Below are 25617 nucleotides of genomic sequence, written 5' to 3'. Positions count from 1 at the left end.
GGTGGAAGAAATATAAGAAACAGGAGTCTATATTGAGTGTCTTTATTATTACAGTCTGTTGAGCCGTTGCTTATATGAAGTGTAAAACACCAAAGAAATGAGTGCTTATTACCAAGGGTATTGCCAAGATCTAGAAAAACAAGAATCATGAGGAGTTTTTGCTTGTAACAGGATCCTAAGGAAGCTGTTCTGCTGCTGAGCAGAAGCACAACTCTGAGAAAATCTTTCTTTATGAATAAACCAAGGATATTATGGGTATACAGTTTTATTCTGACAAAGAAAAACTCCCATGAAACCTCCCAGTGTCAAGCAGAATATAATGGACTGTCAGAGTGATCATACTGAATACCTTCAGTCCAGTTACTACCTCTACAAAATCCTCTGAAGCTGCTCATCGCCAGCCAGGTTTTACCCATACAAGATCTGTCACATATCATATGCATACACACACGGCGGGACTGGTGGAGATTGGCCTTAACCTGACACATTTTTCTCATTCCTGAGCTGTACTGCATAGCGATGTTGGTGGTGAAAAGAAGGAGCTGTGTTAGGAAAAGGATCCCGCCTGCAGCCCACCAAGCCCCTGCAGTCTACCAACAAATGAATCAAGAATCAGGATCTGTTGCTACTGATTTATCAATACTGATCAGTTTCTGTGTGTTACAATGACCCATAAAACTAGAATTTAGCTTAACTATCAGGATAGAAGCCTGCTTGCAGTGAACAGACATATTTGTGGCATTGCGGTGACTTTAAAAAGTTTATGAAGCGTTGCAGTTGGACCATATGGCACCCAGCTAAATGACCTGTGGATCAACTCTACCATGTGACTGATGCATTTATTCAAAAGAGCCACAGTTGGGATGGACAGGGAGGACGGAGAGTGGATGGGGGGAATAAACGGATTAGGTCGGGGGAGAGGACAGGGAAAGGGGAAAGAGAGAAAAAGGGAGGGAGAGAAAAGGGAGGAGAGAAAAACAAGGAAGCGAAGGGAGAGAGAGCAGAGAAGACATCAAAAGAGACGGATGGATGATGAAAAATGAAAGCGGGACATCCAGGGATGACAGCAGCATGGTCGCCCTGAGGTCTGCTGCTCTGCGGGTCCTCAGAGAGGAGCTGTCAATCAATCTGTCTTGAACCTCAGGGCACCAAGTGAAACCAAACTTATTATCATTTATGCATTGGTTTCAGCCAAGCCTCTTCCAGCTCAGCTGTTAATTTCCACAAAGCACAACTATCTGTAGATAAGTGGTTGCTATCCATCTATTTAGAGCCAGTTTGTGATTTTTATTATTATTATTATTTTTTTATTGCTATATGACTCATAACTGACAAACAAAACAGCTCACCCACATCAGCAGAGTGTTTACACACCATGACTTGACTTGTGGAAAAAACTCATTGAGTAATTGACCATAAATTAATTTGATTTTCTTAAAACGAATGAAAAAATCTGCCAGTGGGATGAGATAATCCCACTTGTTTCACATGCAGTTTCACATGTTTCAGGAACAAGCATATATAAATATGTTGAAACAAGGCAGAATAAGGCAGATCAGCCCAATAGGATAAAGAAAATGACGCTTGATTCAAGGAAATTCTTAGAGATTTTTGTGGTGCAGGGTATGGGATCAAAAACCTGAACTTTGGACTAATTGCTCTTTGATGTAAACAGCCCAGATAAATGATTTCTCCTATTAAATCACCTTAAGTTGAGAATGAAGAGGAAGAAAGAGGTTAAAGAAGGAATTTTAGTTGTTGAGATAACTGATCTACTGTATGCATTATGCAGAAAAAGGTGGGGTGCAGCTCTGTAAGAAGAGGCTGGTCTTGATGTTTTATGCACTCACTGCCAATATGATGTGTGCATGTGTGGAGGTGTATATCAGCACAGCTTTCTTTGAGAGTGTGTGTGTGTGTGTGTGTGTGTGTGTGTGTGTGTGTGTGTGTGCGTGTGTGTGTGTCTGGTCCGCCTGCTGTATGCATCAGCAAGTGAGGGGGGAAAAGAGACGAGCAGAACGACAGGAAGGAGCTGAAGATGCAGAAGGAGGTGGGAGAGGGAGGGAGGGAGGAAAAGGAGAATCGCTATCCACTTAATTATAGTGTGTCTGGCATCTGGGCAGTTGTTTGGCAGACACATGTGTGCGCGATGTGTGTGTGTGTGTGCCTGAGTGTGTGTGTATATGTGTGTGTGTGTGTGTGTGTGAGTGCAGTGCCCCAGGGACACACCTGGAGTGTAGCTATTCAGTGTTTCAAGTCAGTCTGCCAGTGGCACATTTCACCAGTCTGTGTTTCCCATGCCTCCCACTCTCCCCCCCTTAGGGCAAGTCACAAAGCGTCTTCAGCAGCACAGGAGCTGAGGCTGTACACACGAATACAGAGTACGCCCAGAGCCTTTTTCTGGGCCCTATAGCAAAAAATACTGGGGCTCTCCCCTTAAACATTTCTATGCTGCATACCCCTTTTACTACTTATCCACTGATGCATTTTGAAGATAATACCCAAGCAAAAGTTGCAGGCTGTTGATTTTATCCAGATATTTGCTGACAAACATATCAGACAAAATATGGCGGTTGTTGCAGCCAGAAACCCCCACTTTCAGCTGAGTTCTGTGAAGGAAACATCTGAAACATCATGTGTTATTAAAAACATGTGATGTTCTGAAAGGCGATGTCGTATAGGAGCCTTCCTGCATGGTTTTCCTGGAATAAATCACTGTTTCTGGATCAAGTCACGATCCATGTCCCAGGGGTCACCGTCTCCGGTCCAGTCACATCACAACATTTGCCCGCATGTCATTTTCAAAGGGAAAAAAACCCCATGTGTACTGCTTGTTCCTGCTGAATGCTCAGCTGATGAAAACTGTGATATATGGGGTTGGAGGCCAGCTGACAAAATGCACAGTACTTACCATAAGTAGCTTTGGATAAAAGCATCTACTAAATGAAATAATGTGATGTAACATCATGCACAGATGCTCCAGAAATATACATCTAAACAAGCAGGTTGATTTATTGTTGAATCTTCAAGTCTTGTTTCCCTTAGAACAAGTGAAAAAAGGTGAAATAATGTGACTTGTTACCAATGAAAAACAGTAACGCTGTTTTAGTGAAGCGATCAGAGATCAGACTTATGTCCAGATTAACTTGTTGCACTGAAAACAAATCAAATTATGTGGGGCTATTTACAGTTTTCCCCAATTATATTAAGGAAAGCTGAGTTTAAAGACTCAATGTGACAGCATAACTCGTTGACACTGTCACTTTTTGCAGTGTGGAAAAACTGTGACTGAAATGCTCTTTGTGGCTTCTTCTTCTTCTTCGTTTTTTTTCTCCTGTAAGCCTGTGCCATTGTACCTTTAACATCAAAGCTGGCAGCGTAGCAGGTCTTGGCGAGCGAGGCACCTGCTCCGAGCGCACAGAGCCATTTTCAATTGGACTTTTCTCAAGTCAAACACAGAAAACGAGTTTCAGCAATGGCCGTGTGCCTCCTATAAAGCCATAGATTCCGGATACATCCCCGCGACAAGTATTGTCGTGTTCGCGGAGGCGCACATAAAGGGCCCCCAAGGGGCTGAAGCCGAATTGAAACCTGCAGGTTGGCGGCGGAGCTTTTGCGCAGCAGCAATTGGTCGCATTGTTACTCTCCTCCTTTCCTTTCCTCCCATCCTCTCTCTCTCTCTCTCTCTCTCTCTCTCTCTCTCTCTCTCTCTCTCTCTCTCTCTCTCTCTCTCTCTCTCTGTGTGATGAACCGGGGCGAAGGAAAGGGCTGGGACAGAGAGGAATAGCTGGAGGGAGGGATGGCTGAATAACGAGGAGAGAAACACCCACTCCGGACTGACCGAATTGTATCCGGAGAGAAGGAGTGAAAGAAGAGAGAGGGGGAGATAGAGAGAAAAGGAGGGAGAAACTCTGGACAGGCAGAAGGAGACTTGGGCACACAGGAGGATTTCCTTTGGGGATAAAAGGACGCCTTGAATTGATGATTGGAGAGGTATGAACGGTGATTTCATTCATTTTTGTGTGTGCGTCAGTCTCAGGTGTGCGCTGGAGAGACGGAACGCAGCCGGTTAATCAGGATAGATCTAATGGCTCGACCTCAGTCCGACTGGGAAACTTGATTAAATACAAGTCAGCATCATTTAGGGAGCTGGATTCAATCACTTTCACATCAGCGCTCAAGAAGAATCTCGACAGTGACGATTGAATCAAACTTGTGCAGCCAGACTTTAAAAAAAATGACGGAGTTTATGATTTTATAAAACAATTATATTTTCTCAGAAGTAAGATACTTACTAATCCATTTATGCTTTCAGCCACAACACCGGTGACTAACCTATGTAATATTTTCCCGACAGATTTAATGGATTGTATGTTGATGTTGAGTTTTCTCAGAGCTTCGATGGTCGTCTCACTCATGAGTTGCATCCTGTAATTCTGTGATGAATGAAATATGAAAGAATCTTATTCCAAAAATTGAGAAAAGAAAAGTGAGCAAACTTCCATTTCTATAGCATGTTTTCACCTTTTGCACGCCATGAAACCAACCCCAATTTTTATTACCTTGTCAATTAAGGAGTTTGCAACCAATTAACCAATAGTAATTAATATACCTGTAGCTTTTTCCAGGAGAGAGGGAATTTGGTTAACTGAGGGAAAGAGTAACTTTTTTTTTTTTTTTTTTTTTTTTGTAAGGTTTAGCTTTATGCAGAGCATATTGCATGCAGCAAACAAAATAGTTTAACCAAGACTGTAGGTCAAAGTGGTGAGATCAGCCAGTCTTTGTTTCTATACAGGTTGTGTGTATGTGTGCATGTGTGCGTGAGAAAAAAAAATGATTTGTGCATAATCTCCCTCATTTCCCTGTTCATGCCCTGAGGCTGATTTAAAGAAAAAAAAAAACAAAACAGCAAAAACAATTTCCTGGAGCGTCTGATGCTTATTAATATGTATTGGCACTATTCTCGCCTCCTGACATCTCCTGAACGGGACTCGTCACTCTGAAAACCGCAGAGTTATGTCTACAACAGGGAATGACTCAGTCCTGAAACGTGTTGTTTTATTCATACACTCGTCAGTAGCTGTGCGTTTCCCCCAGGAGAAAAATGAAGAAAATGTTTCAAACCTGTCCATCTGTCCATCGCCTTTGTGAAACAGTGAGTGGCAGACTGGAGAGGAGGGGGAGGAGGAGGGTAAGGAGAGGGAAGGGAAGGGAAGGGGTAAGACTCAGTGTAGGAGGATGAAGAGGGAGAAAGAGGAGCAAGAAGAAGAAGTAGAGGGAAAGAGGAGGTGCAGGATAAGAATAGTGTATAGGGGAAAGGAGGAGAGGAAGGAGAACCAAAAGGAGAAGGAGGGAAGGAGGAGTAGAGAGGCTCTTGTGTTTGCTCTCATGGTCAGACAATGACACTCAGGAAATGTCCAAAAAAGTCACTCTTTTTCCTCTGTACGTCTCCTTTTTCTGCCTCCTCTGCTTAGTAAACTTCTCTTCTCTTCTCTTCTCTTCTCTTCTCTTCTCTTCTCTTCTCTTCTCTTCTCTTCTCTCTGCCTTGTCTATTCTCTCACTCTCTCTCTCTCTAAGACAAAGTCCTCCACTGTTTTTCCTCCGTTCTGCTCTGTGTAGGCGGGAGGCTCAAACTGCTGCTCTGTGGTCAGCTCCACTCAGTAATTGCAGCAGATATAGGACAATATAACTCATTCCAGATCAGTGTTGTGGAGCTGTGCACTGTACAGGGAAGGTAGGCCTCAGCTCAGCACTTTGAATGGCATGTAATATGTATGGTGCTTCTGTCCCTGGAATCCCCCTCTCTCCCTGTCCCTCCTTCTCCTTCTCTCTCCACCGCCCCACCTCTTCCCCACTTCTTCTTTGCCACTTATTTTCCTAAACGCTATCTCCTGCCATCTCTCTGTAGGTCTAGACTGCTGTGAGGATGTTGTCTCCGGGGCAGATCAGATGCTGCTTGGGGCCACTGGTGCTACTGGCCCTTGTCTCCCATTTCCCCGGTAAAGCCAAGGGTCAAGGTAAGTGCTGTCTCCTATCTCTCTTTCTCTCTCTCTCTCTCTATCTCTTTTCTTCGGCCATCTCTTCCCACCATCTCTTCCACATCACCCCTCTCCCTTTTTGATGTGCAAGTTTCAGTCCAATCAGATTTACACCTCGATCATGATCATATCACCTCCATATCAGTGCACCATTTCACCCTGGCAGCATGGCAGCGCTGGCAACACGCTGTCGATGCCGCCACGCTTCAGAGGGGTTTTAATAAATGCGTTGTAACGACGCGCTTCAAGCTGTGATGATTTGCTGCTCAATGTGCTAAACAATATATAACGCTTCAGTGTGCCTGGAAATCAGCCTCGCTTCAGCAAGCTCAATCTAATCAAATTGAATCTCATCACAAAGTTTGGGGATGTGTTTTGTCAACTGTTTTATGTGGTCTTTTATTTATGGATGGCGTTAAAAATGAGAATATCACCAAAGTGTGATACACAAGGTATTTTCCTCTTAATGCATCTAGTTTTGGACAATGTGCATTTCAGTTTCATTTCAATGCATGTTAAAAACATCATAATGTAACCTAATTAACACACTTTGAGCTGAAATGTGACACAAATGCGCTATGTGTTGCTCCAAACTACACAGAGATGTATTGACCCTGATGCTCTCCTTTATTGAGCATGTGCTCCTCTCACATGTCAGAAGCATTTCTCATGTTTTTTAAGTTTCACATATTATGTAATCATTTCAGTCGTATTTATCCTGTCTAATTATGTGAGCATGTCAAGTCATTGTTACTTTCAATTTCTAATCTAGTTCAAATTCTCATTTGCCAGTGTTTTTGTTAAAATACTTTAGGACATTTAAAAGAAGCAAAAAGAAGCAATATTAAGAAATTATTGTTTCTACCAGCTGGATACTTTCATTCAGAAAATTAAGTGTGTGTGTGTGTGTGTGTGTGTGTGTGTGCGCGTGCATGTGTGCCTGTATGTGTGAGGGAGGCAGAGTCAGAGGGAAAGAAAACAAACATCTTCTGCTACAGAACTCATCAGACATCATCCTTGTGTATGTGTATGTGCAAGAATGAGAGAGAGAGCGTGGAGAGAAGTGTGTGTGTGTGTGTGTGTGTGTGTGTGTGTGTGTGTGTGTGTGTGTGTGTGTGTGTGGTGGTTGTACACGGGTTCATATGAGTGTGTATGTGCTATTATTGGCAGCTCAGTGAGAGCCGAGGGAAAAGCCGACCAATGCTATCTGGATCGAGATCATGTGAAAACGACCACCAGGGACACTTAAAGATTTAACTGCCCCCACTCTGTGTGTGTGTGTGTATGTGTGTGTGTGTGTAGCTCACATTCCTTCCAGGATGTGGAGTGAGAGGAGCAGGGAAGCGGGTCTCAGTTAAAGGAACAGTCCACACTGTAACCAAATAAAGATGTTCTCCTCCTGAAATTGCTGTCCAGAAATCAATAATGCACACGTGACACAATCTGATTATTGATCTGTCTTCATGGAGGATTTCCACCCTAAACACAATTCTCATGCTATTTCTACAGTCTTGGAGAGTTCAGCGTTCTTTGGAGGTCCTTTTCTGGCTTGAAAGCCGGGTTTGCTTTGTGTTTAGTCTGTTTATTTGCCAGTGGAAGTTGCTGATAAACATTGATTGCTTTGAAATGAAAGCAGAGGCTTTCTCTTCCCTTCTCTGTCTTTCTCTCTTTCTTATTATCTCCCTGCTCTCCCCTTTCTCCTTCTCATGCATCCTCTCCCTTTGCTTCTCACACACAGCCCGGTCATTTTTCTTATATGTCTTATCTTGCTCTCCTCTTGCTCTTTCTATTTCTCCTGCTGCTCCTTTTCCTTCTAAGCATTTTATTCAGTAATTTCATAAGTTTTTTTTCCCCCCAGTAAAGATAGATAGGAAAGCGAGGCAAGACAGAAGTATGTCAGTATAAATTGAGCTGGGATTTGAACCCACTGCATCACATTAGTAGCCCACATGCTCGACCTCCCAGACTCCATGGGATGGTCCCCAGCTGATTTCATTAGCGAGGGAATATGTGATAACCGTTCATTTGCCCGGGCTGTCCCTTTAAGCTGCAGCATCTGGTCTGTGGGGATTTGAGCCTGAGGATTAGAGTGTGTTCAGCCCATGCAGGATGTTTGTATATACAACACAACTGTCTGGATATCATCAGCACTTAGCCTCCCACTATCAAACTGCGGCCCAGCCCAGTGAGGCAGCTTCAACGCTGCAGGAACTGACAGACCCAGTGAGCAACTTGGACTCAGATCTAACAAGCCTTAAAAAGATGCTCGGAGCCCAAGAATCTCACTGCACTGGGAGATAGTTGTCAGAATCAAGAGATTGCATGTTTTATTGCCTAGTTTGAGCGGTAATCATGAAACAAGAATTATCGATTTCAAAATAAAAGCCTCGTCTTCATCCCCTAAAGGATAATTCCAGTATTTTTCACCCTGGGCCCTATTTTTCCACCTTTTGGTGTCGAAATGATGCAATGTAATGAAATGGGGCAATTGCACCCATCAAATTATGTCCACTAAAAGTGCTTGTTTCTGCCACTGACAGGCTTGGATTGTTATTATCAGGTCAGTTCTTAAGTTCATATGCGTCATATATGTATATATGTTACCTGTCAGTGTTGATAAACAAGTTATTCTGTCACAAATTAGAAAAATTACCTGACAGAGTTTTAAGGCAATTGAATTGATAATACAGTGAAATAAACTTCATTGTCTAGTTGCAAAGTAACTATTGCATCCATCACTCAATCTCTCTGCTCCACGTTCTGACCTGTGGTAACACTGCTGTCAATTTCGCCACTGCAGAATTCCCACTTTGTACTTGATGAGCCATGTGCGACACGCTGCACTATTATTTTTCCTGGCTGTTACTCCAGCCTTGAAAGGATGCAAGTAATGACCTGGCATCTTGTGCTGCTGTGGCTGATGGCAGTGGTGGTAGAGGGGAGACACAGGGATAGATGTAGGGTAGATGCTTGATGGTAGACTTCTGCCATGCTGAACACACTGGAAGAAAAACAAACCTGTCCTTAGCTTTTATTTTCATGTTCTCTCCTGTTCTCTTGCTCTGAAAGAAGTCATGTCGCTATTGTTACAAAACAAAATGCATATGTATATATATTTATACCAACAAACTGTGTATATGTGTGTGTATGTGTGCGTATGCATAAATTAGCTATTCTACATGGAATTGATTTTGTTGATTGGCTGACAGCTTGGCTCAATACCGTGCTTCAGGCCAGTCACAACAGATTATGTGCTCTAGAACTCATTTAAAGCTATTGCACTTTTTTTTCTATTCGTGTGTGTATATGTGTGTGTATGTGTGTGAGTGAGTGCGTGTGTGTGCAAGTGCATACATGCATGTATTTGTGTATGAGCCCGGGTTAGGGGGCAGATTGGTGAATTAGTATGAACGGGAGTGTCCCCCAATAATTTCAGTTATAATGGACAGGGAGTGAAGCCAATGATGAGAAATCATTTATTCATTAACAAAGGAGAGGATGAGACGGAACAAACCTGTTTTGAATTTAAAGAACTGCAAAATCATCCAAACTCCATCCGCTGCTCTCACCTCCGTACTTTATTGCTGTTGATAGTAATTCAGCTCGCCATAATAATGAGCCACATTCGACTAAATGGAGCATTGACTCACTGGAGATGTGCAGAATCCTCTCCTATTTCGCCCCAGTTTTGTTGTTAGGGCAAAATGTACAAAATGTTTCATGATCCTGGCACCGAGCCCAGCCGCTAAAGGTACAATATAGGTGTTTAAAAAAAAAAAAAAGCTTTTCCGTTAATGGGAACATGAACCAATCTCTCTCTCTATAGCTGAAAAGGGGAATATTTTCTGACTTTTGTAGATGTGAGGTTTGAGCAAGAACTGATGCAACTGCAGCAGGATCTCACTAACAATGCGAAAGCACGGGCTGCACCTATACATTCAGTATCTAGCCCATTCAGATTTATACAGTATGGTTTCCACAGTGTAGGTGGGTACGGCAAGTGTCGAGTGAGGTTGTAACTGTATACTTAGGAGAATGAAAAGCATGAAATAGACTATCAGCTTTTTACAACGTAGACATAATTCCTAAGGTTGTAAAATGGAATAGTAGGCAAAGCAGCACAGAGGTAGCCTATGCACAGGCTACTTGGGTATGATTTTCTTATGAATATAAGGGGGAATTGTCTTGAAATAAGCTGGTGTATCTGCCTTTTTGTCGCTGCATCACTACTTGTGTTAAATTGTTTGACACGATTTGCAGCTGCATTGGAAATAACAGGTTTTCCACACAATTGTTTTTTTGCAGAACAAGCCTTGAAGACATAACAAAATTAAATGACTTGGTGGTGGATATTTTTGGTGGTGTACTTGGTTATCATTCAGCCTGCCCATATTGTCTGTGTCAACAGCGACAAGTTATAAAACAGCATCACTTTTTACATAGAAATGCCCTGTAGATTCTACAAATTCAGTGCCACTCCACTTCTTACTCATGCAGGTTTAATTTTGTACAATTTGTCAGTTGTCTCCTCCAATATTCATTTATAGTTGAAGTTTTTACAGTAATACATTTTTCACCTTTGGCTGGCTGGCATGCGGCACATTATGGCTTCGTTCAGCACACACTGCACATGGCGAGCGATCATGAAGCAGACTTAATATTCAGCCAGTCCTAACAGGGTTTTCACATGCATGCACACATACACATGCACACACAATGCGGTAGAGAGATAAGTGTTGAGGGGAAAAAAAAAAAATCCAACGGCTTCAGTTACTCAGGTGAGCAAGTGAGGGAGAGAGAGGAGGGAGGCATAGCACCAATAAAAGAATGGAACAGTTTGAGTGGGGGAACAGACGAGGAGAGGATACGATAAAAAAGAAAAAAGCTGAAGAGAGGAGGAGAAAAAGGAAAGAGGAGAGCAGGCGGAAGAGGAGGAGAGGAGGGAGGGGAGAGTTTAAACTCAAAGAGCCGGTGAGAGGAAGAAGAAGAGATGTGATAAAAGAGAGGAGTGGGCCAGGAGAGCGGTAGAGGAGATAAAAGGAGCGGAGAGGTGGCAAAGAAAAGCCAGAGTGGATTTGGGTTAAGTGTTATCTTGGTGAGCAGAGGAGTCCTTGTACCAACGAGACATAGACCACATCAAACGACGTGTGGCACAGCACTGTTAGTGCTGCTCTAATGAATAGATAGGCAGCTCACACACACAAGCACACGCACACACACACACACACACACACTACCCCCATCTCCCTCATGTGCAGTAGCTATCTCTGTGGTGACAGTGCAAGCCAGCAGTTGTCATCCATAAATCCCGAGTATTAGTAAAGCTGGCCTGCATACTCACACTGGAGTTGGGACTATAGACTAATCTGGAGAAAGAAGGAGAAAAAAAAGAAGCATTAAAGGAACAATTCACCCAAAATCCCAAAAAAGATACTCTCCCGCTTACCCTTAGTGCCATCTATCCATTCAGATAGATGCATAGTGTCGGTATTATTTCGTGATGCTTCCAGTCTTCTGCATCTCCCTTCACAACGGAGCTGAGTGGGTATTCTTTTGTGGAGCTCAAAATGTCAAAGATTTACATGTGGAAAGAAAATCTAAGCAACAGTAACTCAGATAACAACCTCAAATTGGTGCTTGTTGGGGCGGATAGATACAGTTTGCTGGTAATTCTTGGCAGGAAATAGTCGCCATGAAACTTTCCGATCCTGGAGGGCTATGGATGATCTTGGGTATCTGTGTTGTTTTTTTGCTGTTGAGTTTTTTTTTTTTTTTGCATTTAAAATTTTGAAGGTTTGAGCTTCACAAAAGAAAATTGTTGTGAAAGGAGATGGCAAGATGGTAAGATGGCAGGGCACTGGAAACCTTGCCGCTTCACAATCTGGATGGATAGAATGCACTGAGTGTAGGTGGGAAAATATCTGTATCTTGAGTGAAATGTTCCTTTAAAACAAGGTGGGAAGCTGAATAGGAATTAAGGAAAGATCCAGGAGGCAGGAAAGAGTGAAGGGCAGGAAAGATGAGTGAAATGAAGGGATTAAGAGGCAAGGACAAGGAGAGAGAAGAGAGGAGGGAGGAGGATTCAAAGAGGAGGAGAGGAGAGAAAATAAAGGTGATAGAGGGAGAGAATGGAGGGAGAGAGGTTCGGGAAGATACCACAAAAGAGAGATGATGCAAAGAGAGAGGACGAGAAAAAGCGGAGGTAAGGTGGGAGAAGAGAGAGGAAGCAAAGAGGCCATCGGCAATGATGAGGGAGAAGGAGAAAAGCTTTAGGGCTAAAAGAAGACAAATTGAGGAGAGGAGGTGGGGAATAGAGTAGAGGAGAGAGGAGGGAACAAAGTGGGTGGAAAGAGAGATGAATGGAGGCCTGCAGAGAATAGAAGAAGAAGAGGAAGGAAGGAAGGAAGGCGAGAAGAAAAATGGAAGGAAATTGGAAAGGGAGTGAGAAAAGACATCCAATAAAGCGAGGACAGGCTGAAATATGCAGGAAGTTCAACAGAAAGTAGAAGGATGGGCCAAAGTGGGTGATAGGGAGAAGGGGCATGCAGAAAAAGCTGAAGAGGAGACAAGGAAAAAGGAGAAAAAGATGTGGAGGGGGTGGAATGAGAGGATTGGACAGTTAGCGTTTACTCATCTCGTAGGAATCCCTGTGAGCTTACGCTACTGGTAATCTGGGGAAGAGCCTTTCCCTTTTCAAACCGAGGTGTCAAGCTGTGCCTGTATCGTTGTGACCCAGATAATTCCAGTTCATATCGGTCCTCCAGTTAGAAGATTATTCTTGTTCAAACTCCTTGCACAGTTAGGCGATTATTCCAGTTTGCACTTCAACTCAACCCTCGGAAGGCATCTTAGAGAAGTAAAATCCAGCTATAAAGGGGCAAATAACGTTTAAAATATCATTTTTAGCCACTGAAGGGGGTTCATATAATTTTCCGGCGCAGGCTTGAACAAGTCCGTTTTATTTCCTGGAACAAAATGTTGTTGCTAAGCAAGAGCAGCCAAATTTCTGCCTAATGGCTGGACTTGCATTTACTACTTGGCAAGGCAGGCTTATTCAATGCTCTGTCAGGAAGCGTTGGGGAGCTGTTGGGGCCTCTGTGATTTCAGCGGTGTAACTCTTTCAGATAGATGGCTCTGGCTTGTATAATGTACTGTACTGCTAGGTGGGTACAAGCAGTCGAAGTGGGGCGGGGGTGTGGAGGTTGGTTGCAGGCCTGTCTTGCCGTAGTTATTATTCCCACAGTGTTTTTCTAAATCTTTAAGATTCAGCTGTATGAGGATAGAGAATATGCAGTCCAGAGCAGATGAACAAAGACACAGAGAAGGCTATACTCTTAGCCCTCAAATTCAGAGGAAGGGAACATGCAGTGATGAGGTTTCTCGATGTTTGGGGCTGTAAAGCAGTAAACAAGACCAGGCGCACGAGCCCAGGAAGGGTAATTTATATCAAAGATCATGTTCTCTCAGCATTCACAGCCATTGCAGCTATTATGTCCATATTCATTAATCATAGTTGCTGTCTCTGGAATTGCCAGCAACTTATAGCTCTTGTCATGCATTCACAGCAGAAAAGAGGGTAATAGCTGGCTGGTTCATTTCTTACATAAGTTTTTCATTACAATGCTGTGCGTGCGCGTTTGTATGAGCACACGTGTGTGTGTGCACGTGTGTGTGTGCATGTGCAATTCACATGCAAAGTAAAGAGCAAGGTCTTCAAGGCCATTTTCACCCAGTTATTAGTACCCTGTCTGCCAACTCAATTCACCTACTATCAAGCACACACTAAATGATATGAGAGCAATATTAAACCCAGTACCTCATAGACTTAAATTATTCATAGATTCTTATTCTATACTGTAATTATAGCATTTCGTCCTATGCATTTTGAGTATTTGATAGGTGCCGCAGTCTGATTACTAAAGAAAAGCACTGAGCAAATTTTAATTTGCACTGAACTGATGCGCTGGGTCTGTGCAACGCAATCAAACAGCTTTCAGAGAGGTGGTGAGAAAAGGTTAAAGCTGCTGTCCTGATCTGACAGCTTGAGAGTTGATTTGGATGATGATTTCTCTGGCTTCCTTAAAACATGAGTCTTCAAATAAATATCTTGCCTAAAATCTGAGGGATGTTGGGCAGGTAGATTACAACATAAATGGAGAGGGATTACAGTTGCACTGATTTATCTATTTGTCACATGAACGAAAACCTTAATCTGTTCATGCACAGAATAATCATGCTATAAAAAGTAAGCGGATATCACAACAAAGATTTTTTTTCATTTCACATGAGGGAAATATACTGCGCTTGGCCCAACACTTGAAACTGTTCCACCAAGAATATAATTACAGTGGTGCAGCTCTCAATCCTAATGACATAAAGAATACAGTGTTCTCAGGTAATGGCCTGAGTGGGATTTTCCATTGAGAAAGATGGAGGTCTGTTCTCATCTGCGAGACAAAATCCTGCACGGTGAACTTAAAGGTTTGTCAGCATCGACTTTTTCTATGAGCACTTTCTCCGACTCTCCAAACAGATTTGATGTACAGTCTTTATGTGTGTGCACTCTTCGATTTGAAATCAATCTAAAGAACAGCAGCAGGGTTGGGGAACTGTCTTGGGACGGGGTCTTATTTAGGATCGGTCACTGTCAAGGTGTTGATCAGATCTTTCAGACTTTATCATAACATAAATGGATACTTTCACATCTTGATTTTTAGTTCATTATTACTGACTCCCTCACATTCCCACTCTCAGGGTAGCTGGAGCTTTTACTGTGATCCTCCATTGTCACAAGAAGGCCTTCTGAGTATCAGCACCCTCACTGAAATCATCACATGTACATGTCACCATAGTAAGAGCAAAACAGATTGCTTACTTCACCAGCAGGTGGTCTACCGTAGATGTTTTGCAAAGAAGTCAAGGATGTACAGCGAGTTATTTCCTGCTCCATCATGATATGAAAGAGGAATTTGCTGTTCTTTGTCTGCTGTGATCATGGATTCGTTTCAGAATCAGCTTTCACGATGTTAAGCTGTGTTCACTTTCACAGTGTGTCATATGACGACAAGGTTTTTTACACATTCAACACTGGTCTGTTATTGGTTTCTACCTTCCAGGTTTCAAATGAATAAACAGCCACAAACATGGTAGACTTGCCTTTTTACATAAATTCATCAAAATTGCCCTCTGAACATATATTAAGCTCAAAATATAGCACACAGTTGCTGATTCTTGATTGCCCTGAGAACTACCTTGACTAGTAAAGAAACCTGATAAATTTGGAGGTTTGGCTACACCTACCGAATCTGATCGGCTGCTGCCTGGTAAAATTCAGGTGTCATTTGAATAAAGTTCAGCATTCTCAACTTCATGCAAATGAGAAGCGAATTTTAAACGCTCTCGATGCCTGACTTGCTCCACTCGTAATTCAGAATTCCATGCACATAGATCCATGCACATCAGAAAATGCCATAGAAAATGAATGAGAGGTGCAACTTTCCTTTGCTTTGCCATGGTGACATGTAAATGCACCGTAAGGCACAACTAAACTGCCCAGATTTCTCACTGACTCACACAAGTCTAGTGAAGGAAAATACTTGAGCACTATTCTTGTTATTGTATCCCTGTAAGAGGTATTCATACTCAAAAATCCCTCAAGACAACAGGAGCGGTTTTTTGATGAATTCCTGGCGTGCTGTTTCAAAGAGTGCTGACAGGTAAATGATTGTTCATTGGCTCTCTGGAGACGACAAACTAGAGTAGTGTCTGCTTATTTGGTAAAACCCGCTGGGGTTGGATTAGAAACTCTTGGTTCATGGTGAAAACTAACATAGAGGATGTAGCAACACGGTGAAATGGTGATATGTGTCCAAGACATAAAGGCTATGTCAGCGACGTCTCTGCCCACCTGATGTGATCCTGTAGTATTCAAAATACTACATAATGGACTTTGTTTTTCTGTCTCTGCCTCTCTCTCTCTCATCCTGCTGCTGTCTTCTGGTTCTTTGTCTCGCTGTCTGTCTCACTGTCCATCTCCCATCTAAAACAGTCAAATTCTCTTTTCTGAAACCACAATTTTATTTTCTGCCACCTCCAGATGCTAAAATATGTGCCATGTGACTGTCTCAAAGCCACACACACACACACACACACAAACACACACAAACACACACGCACACTGTCTGCTTGTCTGTAGATATGATTTCAGTGCTCTGCTGTCATCGTTTTTAACCGGCTATTGCAGACCTGCTTCCACTGACAGAGGGCTGGAGAGTATAGCGATCTGCTGAGGACACTACAGCAGTCACTTCGCCGTGATCGGATATAGATCAGGAATGAACATCAGTCACGCGCACACACAGACACACACACACACACATGCACACACACGTGCACACCACTCAGGAAGAGCCATTCATAGATTCAAGCGCGTGCACACGTACATTCACACAGACATTGGCTCTGGCACAAACATCTGCTTTTTTTAGCTGACCTCATTGGCTTATAACAGAAATTTAAATCACCCTCCCCTCCCCCAAAACACCCCCCTCCCCCTCCCCTGTATCACTTTTCCTCAGAATGTATCTTGTAAAGAGAATTTGACTGAAAATAGGGCCTTCTAAATCTGTGGCTTTTTAAACCTTTTTCATGCTGTTTTGAGCTGAACCGAACTGAAGCTCAGCTGTGTGCCATGCTGGCCTGCTTATGTGTTACTATCATGGCCGCAGGAACTTGAAAATTGAAATCCATCCATCCCTCTATCTGTTTCCCGTCTACCCATCCGTCCGCTCATCCATTCCCTCTTTGATTCATTTTGATTTGTTGGGGCTGTCTCTCTGGTGGTGTGTGTGTGGGTTTCGCATGGCGGTTGACTTGTAGTCATGTTAACACATGTTGATTGGTGGCTGGGAACATTCTTATCCACATCGTTATGAGTTCTTCAATGTGTTATTTATATCTAATATTTCACTGGCTGTATCGATGCTGACTTTATTGTGGTTGCCTTGCAGTTCCAGCTCCGAGGCGGTTGCGCTTCAAAGTGCTGGGCTCAAACAAACTCCATGTCTCATGGAAGGAGCCCAAAGGAGACTTTGACAGCTATCGCTTCCTGTACAACACCATTCCAGGTAAGATGTCTGATGTGCCTTATAGACACATGCACACACATATGTGCACACAGAGAGTGTTGGATGTCAATGCCAAAGTGAAGTATAGCTCTTACTTTGAAACTTCTGGGGGAAGGATCCCTTTATGATTTGGACTTTGTGTCTGTCAGGAAGGATTATGTAATTTATTTCTTATCAAAGCTCCTTTGAAGGGATTACACTCACGAGAGATGTGGAAGTTTGTCCAGCACCTCTGCCAAGTTTGAGACAAAGAGGTGTTTTTTCAAGGTACTTCTGGCTCGTCAGCAGGTCTGAAAAGGGGGTTTTGATAGCTACACAGGACAGTAAGAGCCACACACACTCATGATTGAACTCCCTTTGCTGCAGTTCACCTCAGGACGGTTGAGGGATCCTGGTATCCATAATAGTCCTCCTTCTGCATTGATCTCGCATTAGTTCTGTATGGCGATCCTCCACCTTGCATGTATCTTGCATAAGACAGAGGGCATAGCCCGCTCTCCTTCTGGTTATGCAGAGTCTACTCAGTAGTCACACTAATTACCATTGACTTATACTTCAGGGTTTAATCACAGCATACCCACCTTCACCACAATACATCTCCTTAACATCAGTTCCTTAACTCTTCCTGCACCACTGCCTGCGTCAGGACTGTATTGACGCTGCGGTGAGCACTGCGGTCAATTCTCTCTTGACTGTTTTGAAAATGATTAAGGAGAATTGGATAAGCAGCACTTTTGTAACAAACTTGTTTCTCTCAAACAATGGGTTGCCTGATGATTTCTTGCTCCCTCTGACAGCTGAGAACAACTGGGAATTGGAAATCGGAATTGGAAGTTTGTGCAGACATCCTCTCACAGTGGAGCAGAAGCTCACAATGAGAAAAAAGTTGGACTTCTGCACTGGCTGTATATACCCTGATGATTGATAGTGTGTCTGAGTGGTTAGGCAAAAAGTCATTTTGACCAGAATGAGGGATCAGGACACAGATACCTTCCCTGAAGTCGAGTCTCCTCTGTCTTGCCCGACTGATTTGAGCAGCAGGCGCAGGACAGCCAGTTAGCGCTCCGAGCAGTCCTTTTGTTGTGACATAAAGCGCCATTTCACATTACAAAAGAGGCTGTCAGGGTGGCAGCTAACCTTTTGGATCAACATAACATTCGTTTCCTCCTCCAAGTATTTCTGAAATTGAGCAACTTAAGTGTTGCTGGATAGAGATTTAAGTTCTAGAGCAAATGACTCATTTTGCCAACAGCAATGACAGGAAGCATTTGTTCTTGATACATTTGTTCCTTAAAACATTATCCACATTGAATTTGTGCCCATTCCTTAATGTGTATCCTTGTGGGCAATGGTACCCACCTCCACTGTCTCAAAAAAAAAATTGCCCATCTATTTCTATTTATTGAACATTGGCCTGTGCCACTCTGGCCATAGGCATTACTCTCTATTCAATGACAGTGCATGAATATAACTAAAATAAGCACTTCATGGAATGCTGCTCAATAGCTTGCCAACAATTCTGGGACCCTCCAAATGTGTGTGTGTTAGTTATCAGTGCCAGATGTCTATATTTACTGTATCAGATCTCAGCGGAGTTGAAGCCAAACCCGTCACACAGCCTTGCTACAGCACAACGGTGTTCATGGTTAAGCCGAGGCTGTTACAAAAGTTCCACTTTTTATTGCACACACCTTGTGCAACTGTGAACCGACAAAAATCTGTTGCCTAAACCCGAAACCAGTTTGTCTGAGAGGATGCAAGTTTTGAATTAAAACACAGATTGTATTATCTGCAGCACCAGTAGTGCTACCGAAAAATGGATCAGGAATAAAATGCATAATGGAGAACTACTTTGAGAGCTGTCACTATCACTGTAATGTGTGTATATAACATTGTGGATTTGAGTCTGGCTCCATTATCCACCATCTAGTCAAGGCCAGTTTATTTGTGTAGCCCTTAATCGCTGTTAAAGTCTTACTCCCACATCCTGAAAACAATAAATGAAACCGACACTGCCCAATCTTAGACCTTTAACTGTGAACAATCCAAAAAAAAAAAAAAATAAAAAAAATAAAAAAATTCACAAAGAATAGAAACAGCTTCTTTCCTGTTTTCACAGGAGTCTTTCCCCTGGTAGTGCTGAGGTTAAGCCAGAGCAGAACAGAGGCAAAACCATATCGTATTATTGATCATGTGTGAAAAAATACTGGCTGTTTCGGTGGAGTCACATTCCTGGTCCTTTGTGTGTTAGTATATGTGTGTGTGTGTGTGTGTGTGTGTGTGTGTGTGTGTGTGTGTGTGTGTGGTAGAGCTGGGTGGTCCAGTGGGTGTAATGGCCAGTGTGACTATCAGACAGTAGACAGATTACAAGGGGAAACGACAGAAAGCATGTTGTCCTCCAGGCGTGATGCAGTCATTGTTTGGGCTAATTGTTGAAAATGATGTTGCACGGCGCTTGTAGATCATAGCTCATGGTCTTTGTTGGTTCATTCGTGCTGCCACGCATCACATCACCACCGCTAATTGAATTTTGGCTAAATTTGTGGTAATGATGCATCTCGCTGCTGTGTTAATGCATTTTATCAGCCAATATTTAAAATAAAAAAGAGTAGCAGACATGGTTCAGCACTTTTGTTAACTATATCTATCGAATTTGGTGATGATTTGACTGATGGAAATTAATTTAGGCCCAGATATATGTGCTAGGCCATGCCCTTTCTGGCATTTGAGACGAAGCCTTCTGATTAAACAGCAAAATTGCAATTCCTGCCAACTTTTAGCTTTTGTTGTTCTTTGTAAATAATGTGAGAGCAATTTTGGAAAGGCATGAGTTGTTTGAGCTGATGTCCCAAATTCGCATTGCTTAATGAACTTAATATGGTGAAATGATGATTTTGACCCAGTTTGTCACAATTATGTTATCCCACAGGATCTTTAAACAATGATGGGGAAAACTCTGCGTCATCATTTTTTGACTTTTTTGTTCTTAAGCAGGATTCGTTTTGTCGTTTTTGTCTTTTGTCAACTTCATAAGAAATCCTTCTTTTCTCGGCCCTAACCCCTTAAACTTTTCACAGAAGGTTTCCTTCAGTATTGTCTTTGCCTTAGCCCGAAATGTAGCCCGGGGATCCAGTTTGAATCACACATTGTTTCTACAAGACATTAAAACCACCTGCTCTTTTTATAAAGCCAACCAGGTGATGGCAGGTAAAATCTTTGATCCCTTATTGGTTTCAGCTATTAAATCCACATTAGTCATGAAAAGAGAGATTTAGATAGGGGAAGGAGATTAGAGGATGATTAAAGTAGGCCTTAGAAAACTGAGATGTGGATTGTGCAGAAGGGGCTGCAAGTCACCATCAGGGGCCAGAGGCATAAAGCTGTGTAGATTCAAGACTTTTGTGTAGACACAAAAACAGACACTTTCTGTGTCCGATTTATAAAGTCATGCTTACATTGCTGAGAAATTGCTAAGAAGCCTGCTTTGCACAGCGCTTTTACATTTTCACAGAATTACAATATTTGGTGCATTAAGATAATAGAGATACAATAATAACAATGCGTAAAACTTTCTTTTTTTTATGCCACTTTCACCATTGGCCATGGCATGGCTTGAAGTATGCACATCCTTCTTTTTTTTAAGATTACCTGGCTACATAGCTGCTTTTTTTTTTTTTACCAGTGGAAAATGGTATATGCACGTGTTTGTGCATATACATCATCTACACATTGCTACAGCTTGTGTTGTGTGGAAATCCAACAAAATAAAATGTAGGCCAAGTGATTCTGTGTGTTAACTTTAGGTAATAGTTATTTTACAGTAGTGCAGAAAAACATGTAATATTTTGCTATGAAATGCAGCAAACGCAAAGTCTAAAGTGGCACAAACTGGAATTACTCAAGTCAAGTGTCAGTTCCTCAAAAATGGACTAAAGTACAGTGCTTGAGCAAATGTACTTATTTACTTTCCACAAGTAGTTCGAGAGTAATTCGTTGCAAGGCGCTCTTCTCATTTTATCGTCTGAGCTTTTGATGCAAGGGCTGACGGTTTGTGATGATTAAACATGGGTATGTAAATGTATTTCAAGACTGTTAGAAGGTTTGTTTGCCTTGGTAACGTGTCGAAACATTAGGAAAACAGACCTGCATGTTGAGGACAAAACATAAAGGGCCAAAGCTGTTCTGGTTTGCAGCTTTAACAATCTCAAATGGAGCGTGTGCCCCTGCGGTGACAGTGCTGGCATTTGGCTCGCTGGCAGTAGTTTGCTTCCTCGACACAGAGACACAGATGAGATTCCAGTTTGTTTTATTAGCACTGATCCGTGCAGTTACCTCACCTCACCTGTCATACTCTTCAGAAGGATCTATCTGCCTCCTCCTGAGGCTTCATTAGTCATCACCCTCCACAGGGACACGGGACAGAAGAGCTGAGGAAGCACACACACACTCACACATGCACGCACACAAGAACAGACAGGCACACGCGCACACCTTATTGACTGTGGGATTGATTGTGGGGTCAAAATCTAAATGGGTTGATAATGTGACCTGTAGGCCTGATGGGGATTAACTGCTGAGGAGGAGATGCACACACACACACACACACACACACACTCACTCACTCACATCCAGGTACACCCAAATTCACCATGTCACATTAAAAAAAAGCTTTGACCTTGAAACTCTTTGACATGGCTTGAAATTGGAAATGTTAACCAGCGCTTCATGTTGAATAAACTTAATATCGGCTTGATTATGAGAATATTGTGCCTCTAAGCAACATAGAAGCAACTAGAACAACATGGAACAAAATCTCCATGAACCTAATGTCTCCTAATGTCTCTCTCTGTGTGTGTGGTGTGTGTGTGTGTGTGTGTGTGTGTGTGTGTGTGTGTGTGTTAGGTGGTGGTCAGAGGGAACTCAGAGTGCCTAAATCAGACACTAAAGTGGTGATCACAGACTTCAGCTCCTCTAAAGATTATGTAGTGAGCATCATCGCTGTCAGTGGCAGCCAGCAGAGCAGACCACTTCAGGGCAGGTATAAAGGTATGTTAAATGTCAGCCTCTGTTCTGTTCTATTCTATTCTATTCTATTCTATTCTATTCTATTCTATTCTACTCTATTCTATTCTACTCTATTCTATTCTATTCTATTCTACATCAGCTGCAGGCTCTCCTCCAGCCCCTATTCCATGCTACTCTACATTGCTGTAGAGCACTGTACTGCACTGTAATGTCATTACTGTATGTTGCTCTAGGCTTCTTCATACTATTTTCTCTATTCTACTCAGCTCTACTTAGCTCTGAGCCATTGCTCTGTATTAACACTTCTATTGTACTGCACTCGGCTCCACTCCATGCTGTTCTGTTCAGCTCTGCTCTATTCTCTCTGCTCTAATGTTTGTGCTCTACTCTGTGGTATTCTACTGCACTCTTCTCTGTTCCACTCTGCTGTGCTGTACTCTGTTATGCTCTACTCCAAATTAAACTGTTGAGCTCTAATCTATCCCACCCCTCTCTGTTCCATGGTGCAAAAGTGTAATAAACTATTTAGTCACATGGGTGGCATGTTGGTTCATGGGAATTAAGCAAAATTGTAAAGCGCCTTGAGATAACTTTTGTTATGAGTTGGCACTTTGCAAATAAACTTGAATTTAATTGATCTTTTACCAATGATTACAGTCCCGTATAGTGGCCTAAAAGGAAATTTCTGTACGGCATTTTCACTTGATCAGTGTTATGGAACAATCCAAGTGAATCATATGAGAGCAAGGTGTGCAGTGCTTGCTGGGTGTTGTTGTATTAACAACTGCAGCCATTGTTTCCCAGGTTATATTCCACCAATCTTTGCACCTTTGCACTGTGGAAATAAACAGTTTTCATATAATGCAGGCTATTCCAGACATTCATTTATTCTTAAATTTAATCTGCCCTGGTCTGCTGTTTTTTTTGACTGCCTTGTTCTTTTGCAATGTCTGTATATCTGTGCATATGTGTAGACTCAGAATTTTTTTATTTTTATTTTGTTTATCCTTTGTTTTACCAGGAAGGTTCCATTGAGACACAATGTCTCTTCTCCCAGGGAGTCCTGGTCAAAATGGCAACATAATAATTTACTCTTTTATAAACTATTGCATTGTAGTGGATTCTAAAGTTTCTGTTCGGTCTGCTGTAGCTGATGGTGGTAGCCCCGATGGAGGGGAGGAGACTCAGCCACAAAGGCTGAAGGAGTCAGCTGTTCCTCCTGAGGACGCCAACGAGATCTCTGCAGGTAGGACAAAAACACATGAGCATGGCTACCAGCAGAGGAAGACGAACACAAATCTTGTGCTTACAAGTGGTAATAACATGGATGGTCCGCCAATCAGTTGCCATAGAGATGTTTGGAGGCAGGACAAACAGGCTTTTGATGCTGAGTTTTCAATACCAGTTCCACAGCTGGAAAAGCCAAGAAAATGAATCTGGTGATTGTCCATCCCTATTTGGATCCAAACGTGCAGTCTCTTTCCCGTGGAGAGTTTGTCTGCCACCAGCTAACATAAACATACTCCTTTTAAAGCAGTATACTACTTTCTTTTTGCAAGATTTGGCTGTTGGTTGGCATGGAGAGTAAAACCATCCATTTGCCCCAGGTAGCTGCTCCACACTAACTCATTAACATCCACTCTGCTGAGCAGTGTAAGCACACTAGGACTAGTAATATTTCGTTATGGTTATTGGTTAATTTGACTCTCCAGCCCCTACACACACACACACACACACACACACACACACACACACAGTCTGTCTTCAGTTTGTCATTGAAACCCAGGTACAGTCTTGTTTCAGTTGGCAACATTAATGTCATCGTGTTTAAATGCCTAATATTTCACCCTATATTATATGAAATGTGAGAAAAGGAAGGAATGCATTCATTTGATCTTTATAGCCTGTGTGTGTGTGTGTGTGTGTGTATATGTGTGCTTGTGTGTGTGTGTGTGTGGCTGCTTGCATGTGAACTGCTCTCTGTTGATATCTTTAACATAACCAGGGGCTCGGTGGGGAATTATTGGCCAGGGAATCAGTGATAGCTTATAATATGTTTTTTTGCGTGTGTGCATGTGTGTGTGCATGTGCGTGTGTGTGTGTGTGTGTGTGTGTGTCAGAGATTTAGCTGGTAATTTGCAGACTCAGATACGAATGGTGCTTGTGGCTGGTTCTATGACACTTTAACTGCTGCCGATATGTGAATGGGATTGTTTTTGTAAGATTAAAAGTCACTTTCTGTGACATTTTTACCATTTCCTTCCAGCATAAAGTGTACGCAAAGGCAAAATCTCATTACTTACCACTGGTACAGTGCTTATTACTTAAGCGCACTTGCTTTAAGGTTGCTTATTTTTCTTGGGTTCTTCTTGGTAGAGTGATCATTTATCATAGGGAACGAAAAGAATGCAGGACTGCAAATTGTGGGTCTTCGTGAAGTGGTGATTATTGAACGTGGTTTGAGTAAGTCCAGCTTCCATATTACTGTGTAAAACATGTCATTATTTTTTGTATATAATTTTTCTCTATAACTCAATATGTGCATTTGCTGACGGAGAGAGAGAAAGAGAGAGAGAGAGAGAGAAAGAGGGAGAGAGAGCACCTCTAAGCACTTAGCCATGTCATAAAGCTTATTTATAGATACACTGCATCCTTGAATATGTGATAAATAGGCTGTTTAATGTAGATGAAAACACATCTACTGTGAATGAATGCAGTTTTCATATTGATTGCAATCTCTGCTACTGCATATTGGCCTGCAATTTATTTGGAGGCACAATGATTAAAAAAAAAAAAAAAAAGCTGACACATAACTTATAAAAGTGTTGTATGCAAATTGTCATACATAAATTTAGTTCTTAAAGTCACAAAAAATGATGTTTTCTCTTTGATGACTATTTCCCCATGTTGGATGTTTGTCCATATATAATGAAATTATCCCAAATTCTGGTATTTTTTATATCAAAATGGGATTTACTCCATAGAAAATGGTGTATTACTTATGGGAAGTTCTTGGTACACAAGTGGGTCTACATTAACATTCAGACTGATATCACAACAGATTTCTGTTGTGATATTGCCTCTCACCATGCAACTGCATGACTTTGAAAGTGAATTAAGTAGCAGTAAGGTGCAGCAGGTCATTTCTGTGTGCTAACCCCTGTAAACCCTGTTTTCCTCACCGTGGTTGTGTCCCAGTGGCTGTGAGTGACATTATTTGTTTTGGAAAATGCAGAATTTATGAAGCTCAGGATTATGACTTTTTGAACAGCATCTGCCTGTGTGAGTTCCTACCCAAACCTCATGTATGTTAAATTAGAGAGACAGGACGCTATTGAGATGTAGCTACCTTGTTATGCTGACAGGTTTTCAAAACTACTTCCACAGTATTATTGTGTATATAACGCTCTTCCATAGGTTATATTCTG

General features: G+C 42.2%; 1 protein-coding gene across 1 annotated transcript in view; it reads left to right on the top strand.

Annotated features, from left to right (window-relative positions):
• The first annotated feature begins 5926 nt into the window (after window positions 1-5926).
• Window positions 5927-25617, top strand: part of col14a1a (collagen, type XIV, alpha 1a) — a 156137-nt gene continuing 136446 nt past the window's right edge. The window contains exons 1-4 of the mRNA XM_030072096.1: window positions 5927-6017; window positions 17048-17164; window positions 22067-22210; window positions 23340-23435. Coding sequence (XP_029927956.1) covers window positions 5927-6017; window positions 17048-17164; window positions 22067-22210; window positions 23340-23435 — 448 coding nt within the window. The remainder of the gene's footprint in view (window positions 6018-17047; window positions 17165-22066; window positions 22211-23339; window positions 23436-25617) is intronic.

This window comes from Myripristis murdjan, chromosome 16 (assembly GCF_902150065.1).
Source record: "Myripristis murdjan chromosome 16, fMyrMur1.1, whole genome shotgun sequence".
In the NCBI taxonomy this organism is placed as follows: Eukaryota; Metazoa; Chordata; class Actinopteri; order Holocentriformes; family Holocentridae; genus Myripristis; species Myripristis murdjan.
This window is presented reverse-complemented; position numbering and strand designations above follow the sequence as displayed.